Raw genomic sequence first — 20913 nt, forward strand, 5'->3', positions numbered from 1 at the left:
CACAACACGTGGGAATTCTGGGAGATGTAATTCAGGTGCGGCCTGCAGCTTCTCTAGCCACCCAACCCCGAGCTGCAGGAGAAGCCTGTCTCCTGTGCTGTCCCAGCCAGGCACGGAGTGCAGGTGGGACCACAGCACCCCGAACCCCCCAGCAGCCCCTGCCCACCGTTGCCTCCACCCCATCTCCCGAGGGGCCAGTGAGACAAGCCTCCCGAGGCCTCCAGGGTCTCATTAGCCTCAGCTGTAAGTGGGAAGTGGTCAAGGGCGGGGTTGGGAGCCCACGCCTCCAGGGGAGCCCAGGGAGGGGGTTCACCAGACCATGACCCAGGCCGGCACAGCTTGGTGCCCCAGAGAGGCTCTGTGCATGGGAGATGGCGCAGCCCGAGAGCAGCCCGGCCCACACTACAGACAGCGTCGGCTGGAGCCCTGTACCCGGTGGGAGCTGCCCTGGGGCCTGGGGGACCCTGTGGCCACTACCAGCCAAATTGTTCACATTCTTTGTGGCTAGGGTAAAGGATAAAGCATTTTTGTGGCAAGAACAAAATTGTTGACCTTGGAGTTTAATATTTGTGAACCAATTTGACTGTAGATTAAAAGACCAAGTCAGGGAAGCTCCAGGTTGCGTTTGGGGGAAGCTGGCGAGGGCAGCCTCGGGGAAGCACTCCGATGCCCCCACACCACACCCTGTGGCTGAGGGCTGACATGAGGAGAAGGAAAGTTATTCCTGTGACTTTGGGGCCAGGGCTCCAGTGGGCAGAGGCTGCCGGCCCAGACCTGTGACTCAGCTTCTCTGCTGTTCACACGCCTATGACAAGGGCCCGGGGGCCTGCACCAGACAGCTTCGGGGGCACAGGCCACAGAGAACCACCCACACAAGCCACGGCACCGTCAGCGCTCACAGAGCCTCCCTGTGGCACACTTTTCTTCCCTCCCAGGCACACGAGTCCATCGCCCATGGTCTCTGGAAACCTCTCAGTCTCCGCTGCTTGTTCAGCTTCTTACTCGGAGCGAGGCACCTGCAGTCCTGGAGGAAACCCGGGGTGAGTTTCCAGACAGGACGCCACGCCTCTGGCTCATGTCCGGCCTCCTGGACTGGTTCAAGGCCAGCCAGACCTGAGGAGAGGCCAAGACCACATTCTCCTGGACAGCAAGCAGGTGAGGCTGGATTTAATAAAATAAAAATGATAAACAGCGTCAGGTTCACAGACCAGAGCTGGCTGCAGGCTTTTCAGAGGCCCACTGGCGCTCCCAGGCCCCGCCTGCTGCCATCGGTGTGTGGACGTGCACTGCGGTTTCTTGTTCCCGGGAGCACTAGACACAGGATGAGCCCCTCCGTGGGGCAGAGGGAGGCTCCCGGCCAACGGAGCGGGCAGGAGGCTGTGTCTGCAGGAGCGTGGCCCCTCAACCTTATCTTTTTCTCCCAGATCCAGGACTGGGCAGGGAAGGAAAGGCTTGCTGCACCTCCAGGCGGGCGCTGTCCCGTGAAATAAGCTGGAGACCTCAGACTCACTCGGGAGAAGAGCGGCACGTCTTTATTGCAGGCACGGGGTGGGGCTATGGGGGGCTTTGCAGGGAGGGACATGAGGCTCTGAGAGGGGTGAGACCCGGGGTGCCAGCTTGGCTTCTGAGGGGAGAGGGAGTGGCTGGGGAACCAGGAGTGGCCCCGCAGAGTGGAGACGGAGACTCGATGGCTTGTGACGTGTCTGGGGAGCGGTGGGGTCACCTCTCGCCTCCCCACCTGCCAGGGGAGCCCATGGTTCATTGTGAAGGATCTGACTTTAGAGTTCAGAGAAAGCCCCTCCCTATCCGCTGCTTTTCAAGACTTCGGCTACTTCTGGATGGCGCATCCTGAACTCTCGTCACTGGGGCGCAGGCCTGTGACCCCCGGGACCTGCCGCTTCCCAGGCGCACTCACCTGTCTCCCCAGGTGTGTCTGGCAGGGTGCATGCTGGGCCCGCAGAAGCTAAGCTGGTTTCCACGGGGAGTGCTGCACCCTCAGACCCTGAGCCGAAGGACCCCGAAACACCGCCCCCACCTTCCCAGCGGCCAGCGGTCCTGAGACGCGGTGCCATGAGGAGCAGCTGTGGAAGGACAGCAGAAGCCCAGGTGCCGTAGCTGGGAGACAGCTCAGGGGAGACCCTCACACCAGCGGCCAGGGCGGATTTGCGTCCGGGGCCGGGAGACACCCAGGCCCCCAGATTCTGGCAACTTGCAGGCGGTTAGACACAGCGCTGGGTGTAGGAGCCGAAGCATCCTTCCCTCCGCAGCGTACGTCAGGAGCATAGCACGAGGGGCAGGTGGGCTGCCCTGCCCTGCCCTGCCCTGCCCTTCTCCGGGACACAGACGCACACGTGAACTACACGTGTAACACAACACGCCTGCAAACAGGAACCCACACGCAGGGAGGCACGGGGCCTCGCCCTGCTGCAGACAACAATAATGGCTAATTAAGGGAAGAGAAAACACCAGAACAGGGGCTGCCAACGAGGACGCCAGGTGGGGTCGTTCAGTGCCGTGTGGTGTGAGGAGAGCCCACGCCGAGGCAGCACCAGCCCGGGTCTGCAGGGACCTGCTCCCCACCCGGCGGCGGCCCCCTCGCCAATGTGCTCAGGGAGGGAAGGAAGGCACGGACTTCATTCCAGACTTCTGGAATGTTCTCCTGGGTTCTCTAGGAGGTTAGCTGAATAGCGGGATTGCTAGAGGCTGCTTTTTTTTTTTTTTTTTTTTTTTTTTAAACAAAATTAGTTTTCACTCCACACTTCTGTGTCAGGGTGCGTAGGGGGGTGGCTTCTCTCCCGGGAGAGAACAGGCTGGTGCATAGCGGGGTGGGGCCTGGCTGGGAAGCCCAGAGCCGGAGCTGCTCAGAGAGGGAGTCTGCAGGTCCTCAGATGAGGCCAGGGCGGAGGAGGGCGTAGCTGGGAAGCTGCTGCAGGGCTGCAATAAACAGAGAGGGTCCCAGGTTAGCAGGTGAGAGCCCCGCACTGGAGCGCAAGGAAGCCAGACGATGCCAGGGCCACACCCCCAGGCCCCTGCAGACCCAGAGCCTCTCCCACGGGGCCCCTGCGGACCCAGAGCCACTCCCACGGGACCCCTGCGGACCCAGGGCCTCTCCCACGGGGCCCCTGCGGACCCAGGGCCACTCCCACGGGGCCCCTGCGGACCCAGAACCACTCCCACGGGACCCCTGCGGACCCAGGGCCTCTCCCACGGGGCCCCTGCGGACCCAGGGCCTCTCCCACGGGGCCCCTGCGGACCCAGGGCCACTCCCACGGGACCCCTGTGGACCCAGACCCTCTCCCATGGGCCCCCTGCGGACCCAGAGCCTCTCCCACGGGCCCCTGTGGACCCAGACCCTCTCCCATGGGCCCCCTGCGGACCCAGAGCCTCTCCCACGGGCCCCTGTGGACCCAGACCCTCTCCCACGGGACCCCTTGCAGACCCAGAGCCACTGGGAAGAGCAGCTCTGGCCCTGGCACAACAGGAGAGGGTGGCTGGGGCCTCACTGGCACAACCTTGGCTTCCACAGCTGCACAGGGGGTGGACACCCCAGGAAGGCTGCGCCCACAGCACATCCCACTTCCTCACAGCCAGGGAGCCTCTGGTCTCACTCCAAAATGGTCAGGGGCCAACAGGCCCAGGGCCGCTGGTCTCACCCGACACTTCGTATTTAGGAAAGGCCTGCATGCGAACCCCCGCGTCCAGCAGTGTGTGGCTGGTTCGGTGTCACCGTGGCTGACCCAGGGGCTCAGACACGAGTCTGGGTGTTGCTGTGGAGGCGCCTTCAGGTGTGACTGACATGTCCTCAGTCGACTATGTGTACAGCCCCTCGTCTCCACGGAAGGCCTTAAGGCAAGTGGCTGCAGTCCCCAGGAGGCATGGACTCTGCCCAGTGGCCTGCGGACTCCTGGGCGGTATCACCCTCCCCAGTCTCAGTCCCCTCCCTGTGGTCGTGCACCTGCAGCCGCACAGTCACCAGCCAGGCATTCAGAATCGACCGATCGAGCTCTCTTCACAGAGAGGGCCCTACATTCTCCGGTGGCTCTGCTTCCCTGGTGAGCCCTTACGAACATACACAGCCCCACTCAAGTACTGCTGAGACCACAATGTGAAGAACGGCACAGATTTGAAATCAACAAATTCCAGTGTTCCTCCATCTGCCAACACACATCTTAATTCTTTTATCTTTTCCCCCTTAAATTCTAGGGGCAAAAAAACTCTTGAAATCAAATTTTGAATAAATAAAACACACTCTAAGAAATAACACAGGCAGAGTTTTTTAAACTCCAAGCTACCAGACGTGCAGTGTGCTCACCTTGCACCGGCTCAGAGGATCCTGAGAAGCTGAGAATCCAGCTGCCTGCCTGAGCCCCAGTGTGCAGCGTCCCCCGGGAACCCAGCTGCCTGCCTGAGCCCCGGCGTGCAGGGTCCCCCGGGAACCCAGCTGCCTGTCTGAGCCCTGGTATGCAGGCCCCCCCAGAAATCCAGCTGCCTGCCTGAGCCCCGGCATGCAGGGTCCCCCGGGAACCCAGCTGCCTGTCTGAGCCCTGGTGTGCAGGCCCCCCCAGAAATCCAGCTGCCTGCCTGAGCCCCGGCGTGCAGGGTCCCCCGGGAACCCAGCTGCCTGTCTGAGCCCCGGCGTGCAGGGTCCCCCAGGAATCCAGCTGCCTGCCTGAGCCCTGGTGTGCAGGGTCCCCCGGGAATCCAGCTGCCTGTCTGAGCCCCGGCGTGCAGCGTCCCCCAGGAATCCAGCTGCCTGCCTGAGCCCTGGTGTGCAGGCCCCCCCAGAAATCCAGCTGCCTGCCTGAGCCCCGGCGTGCAGGGTCCCCCGGGAATCCAGCTGCCTGTCTGAGCCCCAGTGTGCAGGGTCCCCCGGGAATCCAGCTGCCTGCCTGAGCCCCGGTGTGCAGGCCCCCCCAGAAATCCAGCTGCCTGCCTGAGCCCCGGCGTGCTGGGTCCCCCGGGAATCCAGCTGCCTGTCTGAGCCCCGGCGTGCAGCGTCCCCTGGGAATCCAGCTGCCTGCCTGAGCCCTGGTGTGCAGGCCCCCCCAGAAATCCAGCTGCCTGCCTGAGCCCCGGCATGCAGGGTCCCCCGGGAATCCAGCTGCCTGTCTGAGCCCCGGCGTGCAGCGTCCCCCAGGAATCCAGCTGCCTGTCTGAGCCCCAGTGTGCAGGGTTCCATGAGAAGCCTCTCCCTAGAAAGCCCTGCACTGCAGACACCCTGGGAGCCAGCAAGACCTCTGGATCCTCAGAGGAGAATTTCTACACGGGTGTAGGTAAGGCTGAGAATGGAGCCCTTGCTCAGAGGGACTGTAATGCTGAGGCTGACAGCCAGGATCGTGGGACCCAGTGGCTCAGGGATGCCTGCCAACCTCATCTCTTCCAACCCGGAAACTACACAGGTTTCCGGCCACAGGCGACCAGTGAGACACCAGGGAATATCAAGTCGGCTGGGAGCTCCCAATTTCCTCCTCCATAGTGTTCACTCTGTTCTTCATAGCAGATGAGCAGTCAAGGAAACCGAGAGGTAAACCCCAGGACCACAGGGCAAACCCCAGGAACCCACGGAGTAAACCCCCAGGAACCAGAGTAACCCCCCAGAACCCATGCAGTAAATCCCCAGAATCCATGGAGTAATCCCCCAAGAACCACGGAGTAACCCCCCAGGAACCAGAGTAATGCCCCAGAATTCACGGAGTAATGCCCCAGGAACCACAGAGTAAACCCCCAGGAACCAGAGTAATCCCCCAGGAACCACGGAGTAATCCCCCAGGAACCACGGAGTAATCCCCCAGGAACCACGGAGTAAACCCCCAGGAACCAGAGTAATCCCCCAGGAACCACGGAGTAATCCCCCAGGAACCACGGAGTAAACCCCCAGGAACTACGGAGTAAAACCCCAGGAACCAGAGTAATCCCCCAGGAACCACGGAGTAATCCCCCAGGAACCACGGAGTAAACCCCCAGGAACCACGGAGTAATCCCCAGGAACCAGAGTAATCCCCCAGGAACCACGGAGTAATCCCCCAGGAACCACGGAGTAAACCCCCAGGAACCACGGAGTAAACCCCCAGGAACCACGGAGTAAACCCCCAGGAACCACGGAGTAATCCCCCAGGAACCACGGAGTAATCCCCCAGGAACCACGGAGTAAACCCCCAGGAACCACGGAGTAATCCCCCAGGAACCACGGAGTAATCCCCCAGGAACCACGGAGTAATCCCCCAGGAACCACGGAGTAAACCCCCAGGAACCACGGAGTAAACCCCCAGGAACCAGAATAATCCCCCAGGAACCACGGAGTAATCCCCCAGGAACCACGGAGTAATCCCCAGGAACCAGAGTAATCCCCCAGGAACCACGGAGTAAACCCCCAGGAACCACGGAGTAACCCCCCAGGAACCACAGAGTAACCCCCCAGGAACCACAGAGTAATCCCCCAGGAACCACGGAGTAATCCCCAGGAACCACGGAGTAATCCCCCAGGAACCACAGAGTAAACCCCCAGGAACCACGGAGTAAACCCCCAGGAACCAGAGTAATCCCCCAGGAACCATGGAGTAATCCCACAGGAACCACAGAGTAATCCCCCAGGAACCACGGAGTAAACCCCCAGGAACCACGGAGTAAACCCCCAGGAACCAGAATAATCCCCCAGGAACCACGGAGTAATCCCCCAGGAACCACGGAGTAAACCCCCAGGAACCACGGAGTAACCCCCCAGGAACCACGGAGTAATCCCCCAGGAACCACGGAGTAACCCCCCAGGAACCAGAATAATCCCCCAGGAACCACGGAGTAATCCCCCAGGAACCACGGAGTAAACCCCCAGGAACCACGGAGTAACCCCCCAGGAACCACGGAGTAATCCCCCAGGAACCACGGAGTAACCCCCCAGGAACTATGGAGTAACCCCCCAGGAACCACGGAGAAAACCCCGAGAAACCAGAGTAATCCCCCAGAATCCACAGAGTAATCCCCCAGGAACCACGGAGTAATCCCCCAGAATCCATGGAGTAAACCACCAGGACCATGGAGTAATCACCAGAATCCACGGAGTAACCCTCTAGGAACCACAGAGTAAACCCCAGGACCACGGGGTTAACCACTGAATGGACAGGGACCCCTAGGGACAGGCTCTGCCCACGAGTAACCTCAGAGGGGAAGGAACGGCACGTTTCTTAGTAATGGAACAGGAATCATCCTCTGCTGTGATGCCACGTCCTCCCTGCACTTCATCCTGGCAAGCTGCAGGGTGCAAGGAAGGTGATCTCTTTAATTGTCCTTTTTACTAACTGCTCGAAACAACCTTCAAGTCCCTGTTCCCCACCCGCCACTGTCTCTTATGTGGGAGTATTTTCTACGGCTAATGGCTTCCACAGAACACCCTAAATATTCCATCTCTGTGGAAGCAGAGCCCCTCCTCTGTTGCTCTTCTGAGGAGCACATGAGCCTCATCTGATTTGTGATCTCCAAAATCTGATTATCAGCATGTGTATATTATGCTCCCACACACGCTGGCACAAAGGCTGGCTGCACCACGGGGGGCCCCAGGCCTCCCCAGAGGACGAGGAGAACATCCACCTTTTGTGTAGTGCGACAGGGAGGACCATCCCCTACATCCCGTAAACCCATGTGTGATGGGAGGACCATCTCCCACATCCCGTAAACCCATGTGTGATGGGAGGACCATCTCCCATATCCCGTAAACCCATGTGTGATGGGAGGACCATCTCCCACATCCCGTAAACCCATGTGTGATGGGAGGACCATCTCCCATATCCCGTAAACCCATGTGTGATGGGAGGACCATCTCCCACATCCCGTAAACCCATGTGTGATGGGAGGACCATCTCCCACATCCCGTAAACCCATGTGTGATGGGAGAACCATCTCCCATATCCCGTAAACCCGTGTGATGGGAGGACCATCTCCCACATGCCGTAAACCCGTGTGATGGGAGGACCATCTCCCACATCCCGTAAACCCGTGTGATGGGAGGACCATCTCCCACATCCCGTAAACCCATGTGTGATGGGAGGACCATCTCCCATATCCCGTAAACCTGTGTGATGGGAGGACCATCTCCCACATCCCGTAAACCCGTGTGATGGGAGAACCATCTCCCACATCCCATAAACCCATGTGACGGGAGGACCATCTCCCACATCCCGTAAACCCATGTGTGATGGGAGGACCCTCCCCTACATCCCATAAACCCATGTGATGGGAGGACCATCTTCCACATCCCATAAGCCCACGTATGACAGGGAGGACCATCCCACACATCCCATAAACCCACGTATGACAGGGAGGACCGTCCCACACATCCCGTGAGCCCACATGTGATGGGGAGGATCATCCCCACATCCCATAAGCCCACGTGTGACAGGGAGGACCATCTCCTACATCCTGTAAACCCACATGTGATGGGGAGGATCATCCCCACATCCCATAAGCCCACGTGTGACAGGGAGGACCATCTCCTACATCCTGTAAACCCACATGTGATGGGGAGGACCATCCCACACATCCCGTGAGCCGACATGTGATGGGGAGGACCGTCCCCGCATCCCATAAGCCTGCATGTGATTGGAGGACCGTTCCCCACATCCCATAAGCCCTTACATTGCGTAAGACCATGGGTGATGGGAAGGAGCATCCCCCACATCCCGTAAGCCCACGTGTGATGGGAAAGATCACCCCATATCCCGTGAGCCCATGTGTGACGGGGAGGACTGTCCCCACATCCCTTAAGCCTGCATGTGATGGGAAGGACCATCCCCCACATCCCATAAGCCTGTGTGTAATGGGGAAGTCTGCCCCCCACATCCCGTAAGCCCACTTGTGACAGGGAGGACCACCCCCACATCTTGCACCTTTGTGGGGCTCAGGGGCAGGGAGGAGGCACCTGCCTGAGGGAGTCACCGCCCCCTCTCCCCACAAAGCCAGCTGTGCAGGGAAGATGGTTGGGAGGTCCCATGTCAGGATGCAAACTTGGAGAAGCTGGGCCCCGCACAGCCAGAGCTTCAGACAGCCCAAACCAGCCCTGGAGCCAGACGAGAGGAAGGGACTGGGGGAACCACGCATTCTCTGTCCTCTGGGGCCCCGAGGGGCTGTGGCTGAGGCTGAGATTGGAAGACAGGCCAGGCCACGCAGGCTGTGCTCTGGGCTGCAAGTTCCTGGCATTCATGTGATTCCAAGTCCATGTCTGTGCAGAGCCACTCAGGGAGCACCTGCAGGCCCAGCATCCTTGGAGACACCCCTGCCTCTGCGGGCCTCCTCCTCCTGCCCCTGGGGACCTCCCCCTCCTGGGGGCCTCCTCCTCCTGCCCCTGGGGACCTCCTCCTCCTGGGGACCTCCTCCTCCTGCCCCTGGGGGCCTCCTCCTCCTGCCCCTGGGGACCTCCTCCTCCTGGGGGCCTCCTCCTCCTGCCCCTGGGGACCTCCTCCTCCTGCCCCTGGGGACCTCCTCCTCCTGCCCCTGTGGGCCTCCTCCTCCTGTCCCTGGGGACCTCCTCCTCCTGCCCCTGGGGACCTCCTCCTCCTGCCCCTGTGGGCCTCCTCCTGCTAGGGCAGGGGCAGGGGCAGGAGGCTTGGGGGGAGGAGGAAGCTGCCTGTGGCACCACCCATATTTGCCTGCCCACGGGGGTCACTGGCGAAAGCTCCCACCATCTGCTGACACTGGGACATCTTCCTGTGTGACACAAATGGAAGATGCTTCCAGGACAGACCTCCCCCAAGGGACTTGCGTTCCCAGGGCAGGGCCCCAGCTTTATATTCAAAGTGAGAGAGGAAACAGGCCTGGAGGGAAGGGTTTCCACCACAGGGAGATGGCGTCAGGCGGGGGCCCTGGTTGTCCCCACTGAGCCCACCAGCTGCTGTGTCCCAGGCAGGACTGAAGGTGATCACCCCCAGCAGGCCCAGCAGCCCCAGCTCCATGCGTGCCAGGTCGCGCTCCCACCCTGGTGCAGGTCCCCAGGGTTAGCGGAGAAGGTCACGGCTCTTGGGCCCCACTCAAACCTGAGCCCTCTGCGTCCTGGACATGATGGGGGTTCTGCACAGGCCACCCCCGGATGTCACTCTAAGGACGGCGTCTTCCTTCAACGTCACGTGTCAGGAACAGGAATCCTTGCGGAATGTCTGAAGACCTGTATCACGTGTGACTTCCAAAGTCATGACCCTCACAGTCACCCTGCCCTGCCCCGCACAGAAACACATCATGGTGCGCGCTTTAATCTGCAGCTTCCTCGGGCTGGGCCAGACACGATCTCTGTGCAGACGCTGCTGCCGGGAACGCACGCGAAAGGACCTGCCAGTCAGCCGGGCATATGGTGGGGGCGGCACCTCCCACCCAGAAAGGAAGCCAGGTGTGTCAGGACCAGGGGTTCGCAACTGTGTCCCCCAGACAGGTCCCGAGTCTCCTGGGGGACACAGTTGAGTTGTCGCACCTGGAGGCTCCTGCATGCTGCAGGCAGAGGGCAGGGCCTCCCGGCACCGCCATCAACCCGGGTGCCCAGCACAGCGGTGCCCAGCCCTGAATGGCGGCAGCACCTAGGTAAGAAACTCGGCGAAGTCATTGTAGTGACGCTGGATTGTCAGGGTCTCTCACCCGTGGACACGGAACAGAGCTTCCTGACACAGAAGGCGGTTGTGGCCAGCAGTGGAAATGGGACAGGCAGGCAGAGGCCGCTGTCCCGCTCACCCTCCCCCCAACGGGCAGAGGCCGCTGTCCTGCTCACCCTCCTCCCCTACACAGGCAGAGGCCGCTGTCCCACTCACCCTCCTCCCCACAGGCAGAGCCCGCTGTCCCACTCACCCTCCTCCCCACAGGCAGAGGCTGCTGTCCCACTCACCCTCCTCCCCACGGGCAGAGGCCACTGTCCCGCTCACCCTCCTCCCCACAGGCAGAGGCCACTGTCCTGCTCACCCTCCTCCCCTCCACAGGCAGAGCCCGCTGTCCCACTCACCCTCCTCCCCACAGGCAGAGGCCGCTGTCCCACTCACCCTCCTCCCCACGGGCAGAGGCCGCTGTCCCGCTCACCCTCCTCCCCACAGGCAGAGGCCACTGTCCTGCTCACCCTCCTCCCCTCCACAGGCAGAGCCCGCTGTCCCACTCACCCTCCTCCCCACAGGCAGAGGCCGCTGTCCCACTCACCCTCCTCCCCACGGGCAGAGGCTGCTGTCCCGCTCACCCTCCTCCCCACGGGCAGAGGCCACTGTCCCGCTCACCCTCCTCCCCACAGGCAGAGGCCGCTGTCCCACTCACCCTCCTCCCCACGGGCAGAGGCCGCTGTCCCGCTCACCCTCCTCCCCACGGGCAGAGGCCACTGTCCCGCTCACCCTCCTCCCCACAGGCAGAGGCCACTGTCCTGCTCACCCTCCTCCCCTCCACAGGCAGAGCCCGCTGTCCCACTCACCCTCCTCCCCACAGGCAGAGGCCGCTGTCCCACTCACCCTCCTCCCCACGGGCAGAGGCCGCTGTCCCGCTCACCCTCCTCCCCACGGGCAGAGGCCGCTGTCCCGCTCACCCTCCTCCCCACAGGCAGAGGCCGCTGTCCCACTCACCCTCCTCCCCACAGGCAGAGGCCGCTGTCCCACTCACCCTCCCCTCCACAGGCAGAGGCCGCTGTCCCGCTCACCCTCCTCCTCCTCACAGGCAGAGGCCACTGTCCCGCTCACCCTCCTCCCCTCCACAGGCAGAGGCCGCTGTCCCGCTCACCAACCCTATGAAGTCTGCATGTGTGCAGGTAAAATGGGGTTGGATTTTGGCAAATCCACATGGCTCCCCCTAAATAACCTGTTTGTGCCCACGGGACACCCACCAGCAGGCAGATGCCAGAGCCTCCACCTCTACAGCGGGGAGCTGCCCAGGCCTACGCAGGCCAGTTGCAGGGTCAGAAGAGCCGGGTGCCAGCAGAGCATGGTGGCGGTTCCCCGGGGCCACCTGGCACAGTCCCCAGCCATCCCTGTGGTGGGCTGATGCCCCAGCGGCAGGGTTGTCACCGCCCCCCCCCCACCATCCCCTAAACCAGAGGGTGAGGCAGCTGCAGGGCCTCGTCCTGTCCGACCGCAGCCCCGTCCCATCCCCCCGACTGCCCGCCGCCAGGCAGGTGACGCTGGCCCTACCTGAAGGGGGAGAGGGTAGGGTGAGCAGGTCGGGACGGGCTCAGGCGTCGGGCGGAAGCCTGCGAAGGCCAGAATCTGCTGGGCAGGGTTGTAGAGGGTCTGTGGAGGGACGCCTGGGCCATAGGCCATCTGGCACAGAGGCACCTGCCGCAGAGAGACTGGTGGTCAGCATGCACCCCGCATGGACGGAGGGGCTGTGCAGCCTTCCTAGAAAGCCCAGCACCCCTGACCCCCGACTCTCAGGCTGGAGCTGACCCCGTCCCGGCGTGCGTTTACACTCAGGCTGAGTTACGCTCAGGCAGGGTCAGCTCCAGCCTGGGCACCCCGGCGTGGGAGGCGAGCGTGTGCCTGCACCAGACGTGCATTTCTGTGTCCTGTCTACAATCTGGCTGCGGTTCCTCCTAGGACAGCCAGTGAGAGGAGAGGCCGAGCCGTCGGGCAGGAGCCTTTGCCAGGAGACTGAGTGACCCCAGCAGACCCTTCCCGACCCCAGACTGCCACTCCCCAACAAGTGCTGGCCGCTGTCACTGCACAGCAAGGACCCCTGGGAGGGCGCCTGTCTTGTGTTGGTGTGCAGGAATCTGGGGCCCAAGGCGAGGCTTGGGGGGTCACTGGGGCAGGAGCCAGAGGGCTGGACCTCAGGATGCCAGGGTCACTCTCAGCTTCGCCAGTTTTGTCTGGAAGCAGGAAAGTGTTGAGGAAAGGAGATGCTGAGGAGCAGGTCGCAGGAGGGCTCCAGGCTGAGTTACTTTTTAGTAACGGACAGTCTCTGGGATGGCTGGGGCGTGGAGAGGCTGCCCAGGAGTGTGTCTGCTGCCTCGCTGGGCAGGGTCTGGCCTGCAGGACCTTCGTCTGCCTGGTGCTGCCCGGGCTCCTTGCGTGGGTGCAAGAGGGGGTGCCCCTCATTCCTGGCCTGCTGTTTGCATGTTCTGGGGCCTCGGGCTCCCTCATGCCTGGCTGCCCCCTTCGCAGCTTCTCTGCAGGCTCAGGGGGTGGGATTTGCTGGCAGGACACCACAAGGACATCTAATTTGAAATGGGTGCCAGGAGAGGGCAGAGGAGGGAGAAGGAAGAGGACGGTGGGCCCAGGCCAGCGACTTCCCCATGGTTTCCCGGGCGAGGGCCATCCTCTCCAGGACGGGTCCAGCCCAGGTCCTGTGAGGGGCCCTGTCCCTCCCTTCTTCTGCCCAGGCTGTGTGGGTCTCCCCTCTAGGGTTTGTGAAGACACTGGCCCCAGCCCCACCCTGGACCTGCCTGTCTGAAGCCCCAGGCGGCTGCTAGACAGGAATTTAGGGCAGGAGGGCTGGGCCTCCCTCTTGGGAGCTAAATTTTGTTTCTTGGGGACAGCTTGTGCCCACCTCAGCGGGGAGGCAAGGATTAAATCAGGTGATTCTTGTGGGACAGGATGGCCCCGTGGTGAGTTGGTATGCACCCACTGTCGCCCTGACACCCTGCTCCGCTGGCAGACACATGGGCCTCAGTGGCCCATCTGTAAGGTGAGGGCCAGGGACCCCCCAGCCCACCCTGGGAGACGGGCCCAGAGCCCCCCCAGCCCACCCTGGGAGACGGGCCCAGAGCCCCCACAGCCCATCCTGGGAGACGGGCCCAGAGCCCCCACAGCCCACCCTGGGAGACGGGCCCAGAGCCCCCCCAGCCCACCCTGGGAGACGGGCCCAGAGCCCCCACAGCCCATCCTGGGAGACGGGCCCAGAGCCCCCACAGCCCACCCTGGGAGACGGGCCCAGAGCCCCCCCAGCCCACCCTGGGAGACAGGCCCAGAGCCCCCCCAGCCCATCCTGGGAGACGGGCCCAGAGCCCCCCCAGCCCACCCTGGGAGACGGGCCCAGAGCCCCCCCAGCCCACCCTGGGAGACGGGCCCAGAGCCCCCCCAGCCCACCCTGGGAGACGGGCCCAGAGCCCCCCCAGCCCACCCTGGGAGACGGGCCCAGAGCCCCGGCCCCCGGCGAGCAGCAGGGGTCACACCAAGATGCCTCACCATGTCCTTGAAAGCCCCCAGGACGGCGGCGGTGATGATGCCCAGGAACAGGCCCAAGACGTTCAGAACCGCAGAGGCCCAGAGCAGGCGGTACAGGTGCAGGACGTCCTGGCAGCTGCGGACGCCGACGAACTCGTAGTAGGCGGGTGAGGGCTCCGCGCTGCACAGAGAAGGCACCAGAGTGTCCCCACAGCGTCACCACGTGAGCAAGTGACCACCGCAAGTTATACTTGTGGTCCAGTGACCTCTCGACTGAGCCCTGCAGGGCCCGGGGAGGAAGTCAGGGCTGGAGCCCAGCGAACGCCTGTCCCTGCACTGCTCTGGGGGACACACCTACGTGTGATGGGATTGGCCCGTGAGGCCCCCACCTGCGGCCCACAGTGGGCGAAGAGCGGCAACCAGGCCGGTAGCCCATCCTCTGCTCGATGGCCCACACGAAACCACGGGTGTCTGGGCCCCAGCTGAGCCACCTCTGTCTTCACAGCAGGATGGAAGGCTGTCAGGGTCACGGGCCCCTGTCCTGAGATGGGGCCCAGAGGCCGGGCCAGGTTTAAACTCTTGCCCAACACACGGGCTGTGTCCTCTAGGGCAGCTCTACCTCCACAGCCTCTGTCTTCTTATCTGTGAAAGGTACACAATTTCCTTTCCTCACATAAACATCTAGGAGCAAAGGAGACGATGTGGGTGCAGGGGTGTGGGGGTGATGTTGGGAGGGGAAGCTGGGGTCTCACCCCTGCAGGTGCCACACAGGGGGTCTCGCCCCTACAGCCACCGTGTGGGGGTCTTGTCCCTGCAGGTACCACGTGGGGATCTCACCCCTGCAGCCACCGAGTGGGGATCTCACCCCTGCAGGTACCACGTGGGGATCTCACCCCTGCAGTCACTGTGTGTGGGGGTCTCATCCCTGCAGGCACCGTGTGTGGGGGTCTCACCCCTGCAGGCACCATGTGGGGGTCTCACCCCTGCAGTCACTGTGTGTGGGGGTATCACCCATGCAGGCACCGTGTGTGGGGGTCTCACCCCTGCAGTCACTGTGTGTGTGGGTCTCACCCCTGCAGTCACTGTGTGTGGGGATCTCACCCCTGCAGTCACCGTGTGTGGGGGTCTCATCCCTGCAGGCACTGCGTGTGGGGGTCTCACCCTGCAGGCACCATGTGGGGTCTCGCCCTGCAGGCACCGTGTGTGGGGGTCTCATCCCTGCAGGCACCACATGGGGGTCTCACCCCTGCAGTCACTGTGTGTGGGGGTCTCACCCCTGCAGTCACTGTGTGTGGGGGTCTCATCCCTGCAGGCACCACATGGGGGCCTCACCCCTGCAGTCACTGTGTGTGGGGGTCTCACCCCTGCAGGCACCGTGTGTGGGTCTCGCCCTGCAGGCACCGTGTGGGGGTCTCACCCTGCAGGCACTGCGTGGGGTCTGGCCCTGCAGGCAGACACGCGGGTCCGCGGCACCCCTCACCTCCCGCAGGTGTACAGGTCACAGCAGTAGCACGTGTTGCTCCTCACCTTCAGCTGGCACTTGCCATTCAGGGAGTGACAGGTGACCTGGGGCAGAGAGGCCTTGTCAGCTTACACCCTGGTGCCCACCACCTCATCCACCCCACCAAGGGCAGGGCTCCCTCGTGGGAGCTGGGAGTTGCCACTCGGGCCCGGCCAAGCAGCTGCTCCTCCTGACTTTCCCCTGACTGTCAGGACTTAGGGGCCAGGACCCTTCCTGCAGGAGGACTCGGGGTGCAGGGTGGTCCCAGAGGCTGGATAAATGGGGCTCAGAGGAGAGGCCTCGCTTCTTCATGATCCCAGGAGCAGAGGGAAACATCAGCGTGCGTGGGAGGAAAGACAGAGCCCAGGAGGCCCTCGGGTGGGGTGCACAGAAGCCTGAGAGCTGGAGCATGGCAGGACACGTCCCATCCCAGGGCACCCTCCTTCCAGGCTCGAGTAATGGCAGCCTCAGAAGAGACACCTGCCACCTCCTAGTGACAACCGTGAAAGCCCTGGCCACAGGACGGCCCCCCACCCCGTCCTCCCAACACACACACACACACAGAGAACGCTCCCAGCGGCTGCTGGAGAATCCCAGACAAGCCGGCAGGTGCTGGCCACCGAGAGGGCCTCCAGCTCCTCCGCCTCCTCTGACAGCCATGCTCAGGATGAGAGAACACATTTAGTTAGAGTCGGAAATCTACACAGGGCGGGCGTGAGACACACAGCACTGTCACAGAGCTTTGCCCTCGGAGGTGGGGTGAAGGCGGCGGCTGCCCGTGGGCCATTACTCCTCAAATCTCACTCACCTGCAAGGAGAAACAAGGTCACACCACACCTGTCGGTGGCTCAGGGAAATCCAGACGTTTCTAAGACACTGTAAATGTATTTGCTTCTTATTGCAATAATTAAGTTAGAAAAAAGTGCTAATTGGGAGAGCCACACAGAACTGGACACATGAACTCTGAGACTGTTGTGATTTAAAGAGGCAAGTCCAGAGCTCTGGCCGAGAGTGAAATACAGCACATCAAAGTGTCAAGGCCCCAAAACATACAGGGCCATCGGCGGCTCGCCAGCCACAGCAGGGACATGCAGGAACTATCAGACCATGCCGAGGCGCAGGGAAGACCACACGGGGTCGGCGGGCTTAGCTGAGCATAACCCGCGTGCAGCTCAGTGCTCCCGCTCACCTCTGTCTGGTAGACATCGTACAAGTACCCGACCCCACTGGAGTAAAACTGGCATCTTCCCGTGACGAGGGGCCTTGGTTCCTGGAGAAACACATGAACACAGATGGAATGAAATGGGTCTCTCCAGGCGGGAGAGTCCAGAGGCAATTTCAGGCCTGTGGGTCTCAGGATCAGGGCCTCAAGGAGCAGGGCCAACACTGACTTCAGCCTCCCAGATACAGCACACAAGACCAGAGACTCCACGCTCCCTGCAGAGCAGCTGGGCTGCCGCATCCAGGAGGCCAGACAGCAGAAAGCCCCACGGGAGGGTACCTTGGGCCACGCAGGCTGAGCTGAGATGGGGAGACAGGTGCTTGGCCTTTTGAGGGGCATCCCTATCACCCTACACCACATCTTGTCCTAAAAGAAAACATTGTCTCTTCTACTAGGAAGTCAGCAAGAAGGATTTCAGACTAATAAACGCACCCATCCAGCCATCCACCCAAACGTCCCTCCATCCAATTAATCACCTATGCATCCACCCATTCTGCCTTCCATCTTCCACATCTATCTATCCATCATGCCTCCATCATCCATCCTTCCATTCACCCACGTCCATCCATCATCCATCTGTCATCCATCCTTCTATCTATCCATCTATCATGCCTCCATCATCCATCCTTCCATTCACCCACATCCATCCATCATCCATCTGTCATCCATCCTTCTATCCATCCATCCATCAAGCCTCCATCATCCATCCTTCCATTCACCCACATCCATCCATCATCCATCTGTCATCCATCCTTCTATGCATCCATCCATCATGCACCCATCATCCATCCTTCCATTCATCCATATCCACCTGTTGTTCATTCTTCCATCCATCCACCTATCAACGATCTATCATTACCCATCTTTCTATCTATCCATTCATCATCCATCTTTCTATCCATCCACATCCATCCATCCATCTTTCCATTTATCCACATCCATCCACCACCCATTCTTCTGTCATCCATCCTTCTACCCATCCACCCATCATCCATCCATTATTCATTCTTCCATCCTTCCACTCATCTACATCCATCCATCCATCCATCCTTCTGTCTGTCATCCATCCACACATGGCAAGCACAAATCACTCAGACAGCACCATCACAGACCTATGCCCTCATCACAGACCTATGCCCTCATCACAGACCTATGCCCTCATCACAGAACTGCACCCATATTCACCATCCATCTTCCATCCATCCTTCATCCATCCACTATCTATTCTTCTATCCATCCATGCATTATCTATCCATCATCCATCCTTCTATCATCTACCCTTCTTTCTATCCATCCATCCACATCTACCCATCCAACCATCATCATCCATAATCTATCCTTCTATCCATCCACATCCACCCATCCATCTTCTATCCATCATGTATCCATTATCCATCCTTCCATACATCCATCTATCTATCCATCCATTATCCATCCTTATATCCATCTATCCATCATCCCATCTATCTATCATACACCCTTCCATCCATCATTCATCCTTCCATCATCTACCCTTCTATCCATGCATCCATTCACATCTCCCCATCTGTCCATCATCATCCATTATCCATCCTTCCATCCATCCATCTATCTGTCATCCATCCATCTGTCATCCATCCGTCCGTCATCCATCCATCCATCCATCATCCATCCATCCAACCATTCAGTCATACACCCATCTATGGCCCTATCCAACTATCAACCCGTCCAACCACCTGCAATGCTCATGGAGCAGACAGCGTGAGGGGGCATAATGAGACACAGTGCTTGCCCTTAAAGGATTTATAGACTAGTGAGGCAGACAAGCCCATAAGCTGACCGTTGCACAGTGCTGGTAATTGTTATGGTACAGGACAGCAGGAAGCACCGAAACCATAGAATGCCACAAAAGAGCATCACCCGTACATAAGCCAGGGTCTCATTGCCCATGTTTAGTTTTATTACTGTATAAGCGTATTTCTCAAAGCACTCCTAGTTTTGATCTAAGAAAAGTATTAGAAACTACTAGTAACACTGCAACAAGTGATAAGAAGAGTCACTCATCCGTCCTTCGGGCCCCATTTGTGAAGTACTACTGTGGTCGGGCGCATTCAGCTGACTCAGCAGTGGAGGACCCAGGTCTCTGTCTCTGGGTGTTTATCTTCCCCTGGGGGGATGGACACAAGGCCACAGGTAACAACGAGTAGCCCATGGGGCAGAGGCTCCTTCCTGGAGGGAGGGCAGTGCGCCCCAACCCCACAGGGCAGATATCCAGAGCTGGGGATGCCCTCGACTATGGACGGAGACTGGTTCGTGGTTCTCAGTGGGGCCATGGCTACAGGCGCCAGGAACGCAGTGGAAACAGCCCTCTGGAAGCCACGGAATAGCCAGTAACCCAGCTGCCCAGTGAGAAAACTCCCGTTTCGCACCTCTGTGGCAGTACGTGTGGTATGTGTGTGCGTGAGCCGTGGTGTGTGAATGTGTGCATCTCCCCATGTGTGAGCATGTGAGCCGTGGTGTGTGGATGTGTGTCTCTCCCTATGTGTGTGTGAGCCGTGGTGTGTGCATGTGCACATCTCCCTGTGTGTGTGTGTGTGAGCTGTGGTGTGTGCATGTGCACATCTCCCTGTGTGTGTGTGTGAGTCATGGTGTGTGCATGTGCACGTCTCCCTGTGTGTGTGTGTGAGCCATGGTGTATGCATGTGCACGTCTCCCTGTGTGTGTATGTGTGAGCCATGGTGTGTGCATGTGCACATCTCCCTGTGTGTGTGTGTGTGAGCTGTGGTGTGTGCATGTGCACATCTCCCTGTGTGTGTGTGTGTGAGCTGTGGTGTGTGCATGTGCACATCTCCCTGTGTGTCTGTGTGAGTCATGGTGTGTGCATGTGCACGTCTCCCTGTGTGTGTGTGTGAGCCATGGTGTGTGCATGTGCATGTCTCCCTGTGTGTGTGTGTGTGAGCCATGGTGTGTGCATGTGCACATCTCCCTGTGTGTGTATGTGTGAGCCATGGTGTGTGCATGTGCACGTCTCCCTGTGTGTGTATGTGTGAGCCATGGTGTGTGCATGTGCACGTCTCCCTGTGTGTGTGTGTGTGAGTCATGGTGTGTGCATGTGCACGTCTCCCTGTGTGTGTGTGTGAGCCATGGTGTGTGCATGTGCACGTCTCCCTGTGTGTGTGTGTGTGAGCCATGGTGTGTGCATGTGCACGTCTCCCTGTGTGTGTGTGTGTGAGCCATGGTGTGTGCATGTGCACATCTCCCTGTGTGTGTGTGTGTGAGCTGTGGTGTGTGCATGTGCACATCTCCCTGTGTGTGTGTGTGAGTCATGGTGTGTGCATGTGCACATCTCCCTGTGTGTGTGTGTGAGCCATGGTGTGTGCATGTGCACGTCTCCCTGTGTGTGTGTGAGCCATGGTGTGTGCATGTGCACATCTCCCTGTGTGTGTATGTGTGAGCCATGGTGTGTGCAAGTGCACGTCTCCCTGTGTGTGTATGTGTGAGCCATGGTGTGTGCATGTGCACGTCTCCCTGTGTGTGTGTGTGTGAGTCATGGTGTGTGCATGTGCACGTCTCCCTGTGTGTGTGTGTGAGCCATGGTGTGTGCATGTGCACGTCTCCCTGTGTGTGTGTGTGTGTGAGCCATGGTGTGTGCATGTGCATGTCTCCCTGTGTGTGTGTGTGTGAGTCATGGTGTGTGCATGTGCACGTCTCCCTGTGTGTGTGTGTGTGTGAGCCATGGTGTGTGCATGTGCACATCTCCCTGTGTGTGTGTGAGCCATGGTGTGTGCATGTGCACGTCTCCCTGTGTGTGTATGTGTGAGCCGTGGTGTGTGCATGTGCACGTCTCCCTGTGTGTGTATGTGTGAGCTGTGGTGTGTGCATGTGCACATCTCCCTGTGTGTGTGTGTGAGTCGTGGTGTGTGCATGTGCATGTCTCCCTGTGTGTGTGTGTGTGAGCCGTGGTGTGTGCATGTGCACGTCTCCCTGTGTGTGTGTGTGTGAGCCGTGGTGTGTGCATGTGCACATCTCCCTGTGTGTGTGTGTGAGCCGTGGTGTGTGCATGTGCACATCTCCCTGTGTGTGTGTGTGAGTCATGGTGTGTGCATGTGCAT

At 60.3% G+C, this 20913-nt stretch overlaps 1 protein-coding gene across 1 annotated transcript in view; it reads right to left on the minus strand.

Moving 5' to 3' along the window:
* Positions 1–1516: 1516 nt before the first annotated feature.
* The window catches only part of TMEM255B (transmembrane protein 255B), a 56605-nt gene continuing 37208 nt past the window's right edge, over positions 1517–20913 (minus strand). The window contains exons 5-9 of the mRNA XM_064361886.1: positions 16790–16870; positions 15580–15665; positions 14121–14280; positions 12126–12269; positions 1517–2934 (exon numbers count right to left, since the gene is read on the minus strand). Coding sequence (XP_064217956.1) covers positions 2767–2934; positions 12126–12269; positions 14121–14280; positions 15580–15665; positions 16790–16870 — 639 coding nt within the window. The 3' untranslated portion in view covers positions 1517–2766. The remainder of the gene's footprint in view (positions 2935–12125; positions 12270–14120; positions 14281–15579; positions 15666–16789; positions 16871–20913) is intronic.

The sequence above is a fragment of the Aotus nancymaae genome, unplaced genomic scaffold, assembly GCF_030222135.1.
Source record: "Aotus nancymaae isolate 86718 unplaced genomic scaffold, 86718_ANA_hifiasm-v0.15.2.pri h1tg000044l, whole genome shotgun sequence".
NCBI lineage: Eukaryota > Metazoa > Chordata > Mammalia > Primates > Aotidae > Aotus > Aotus nancymaae.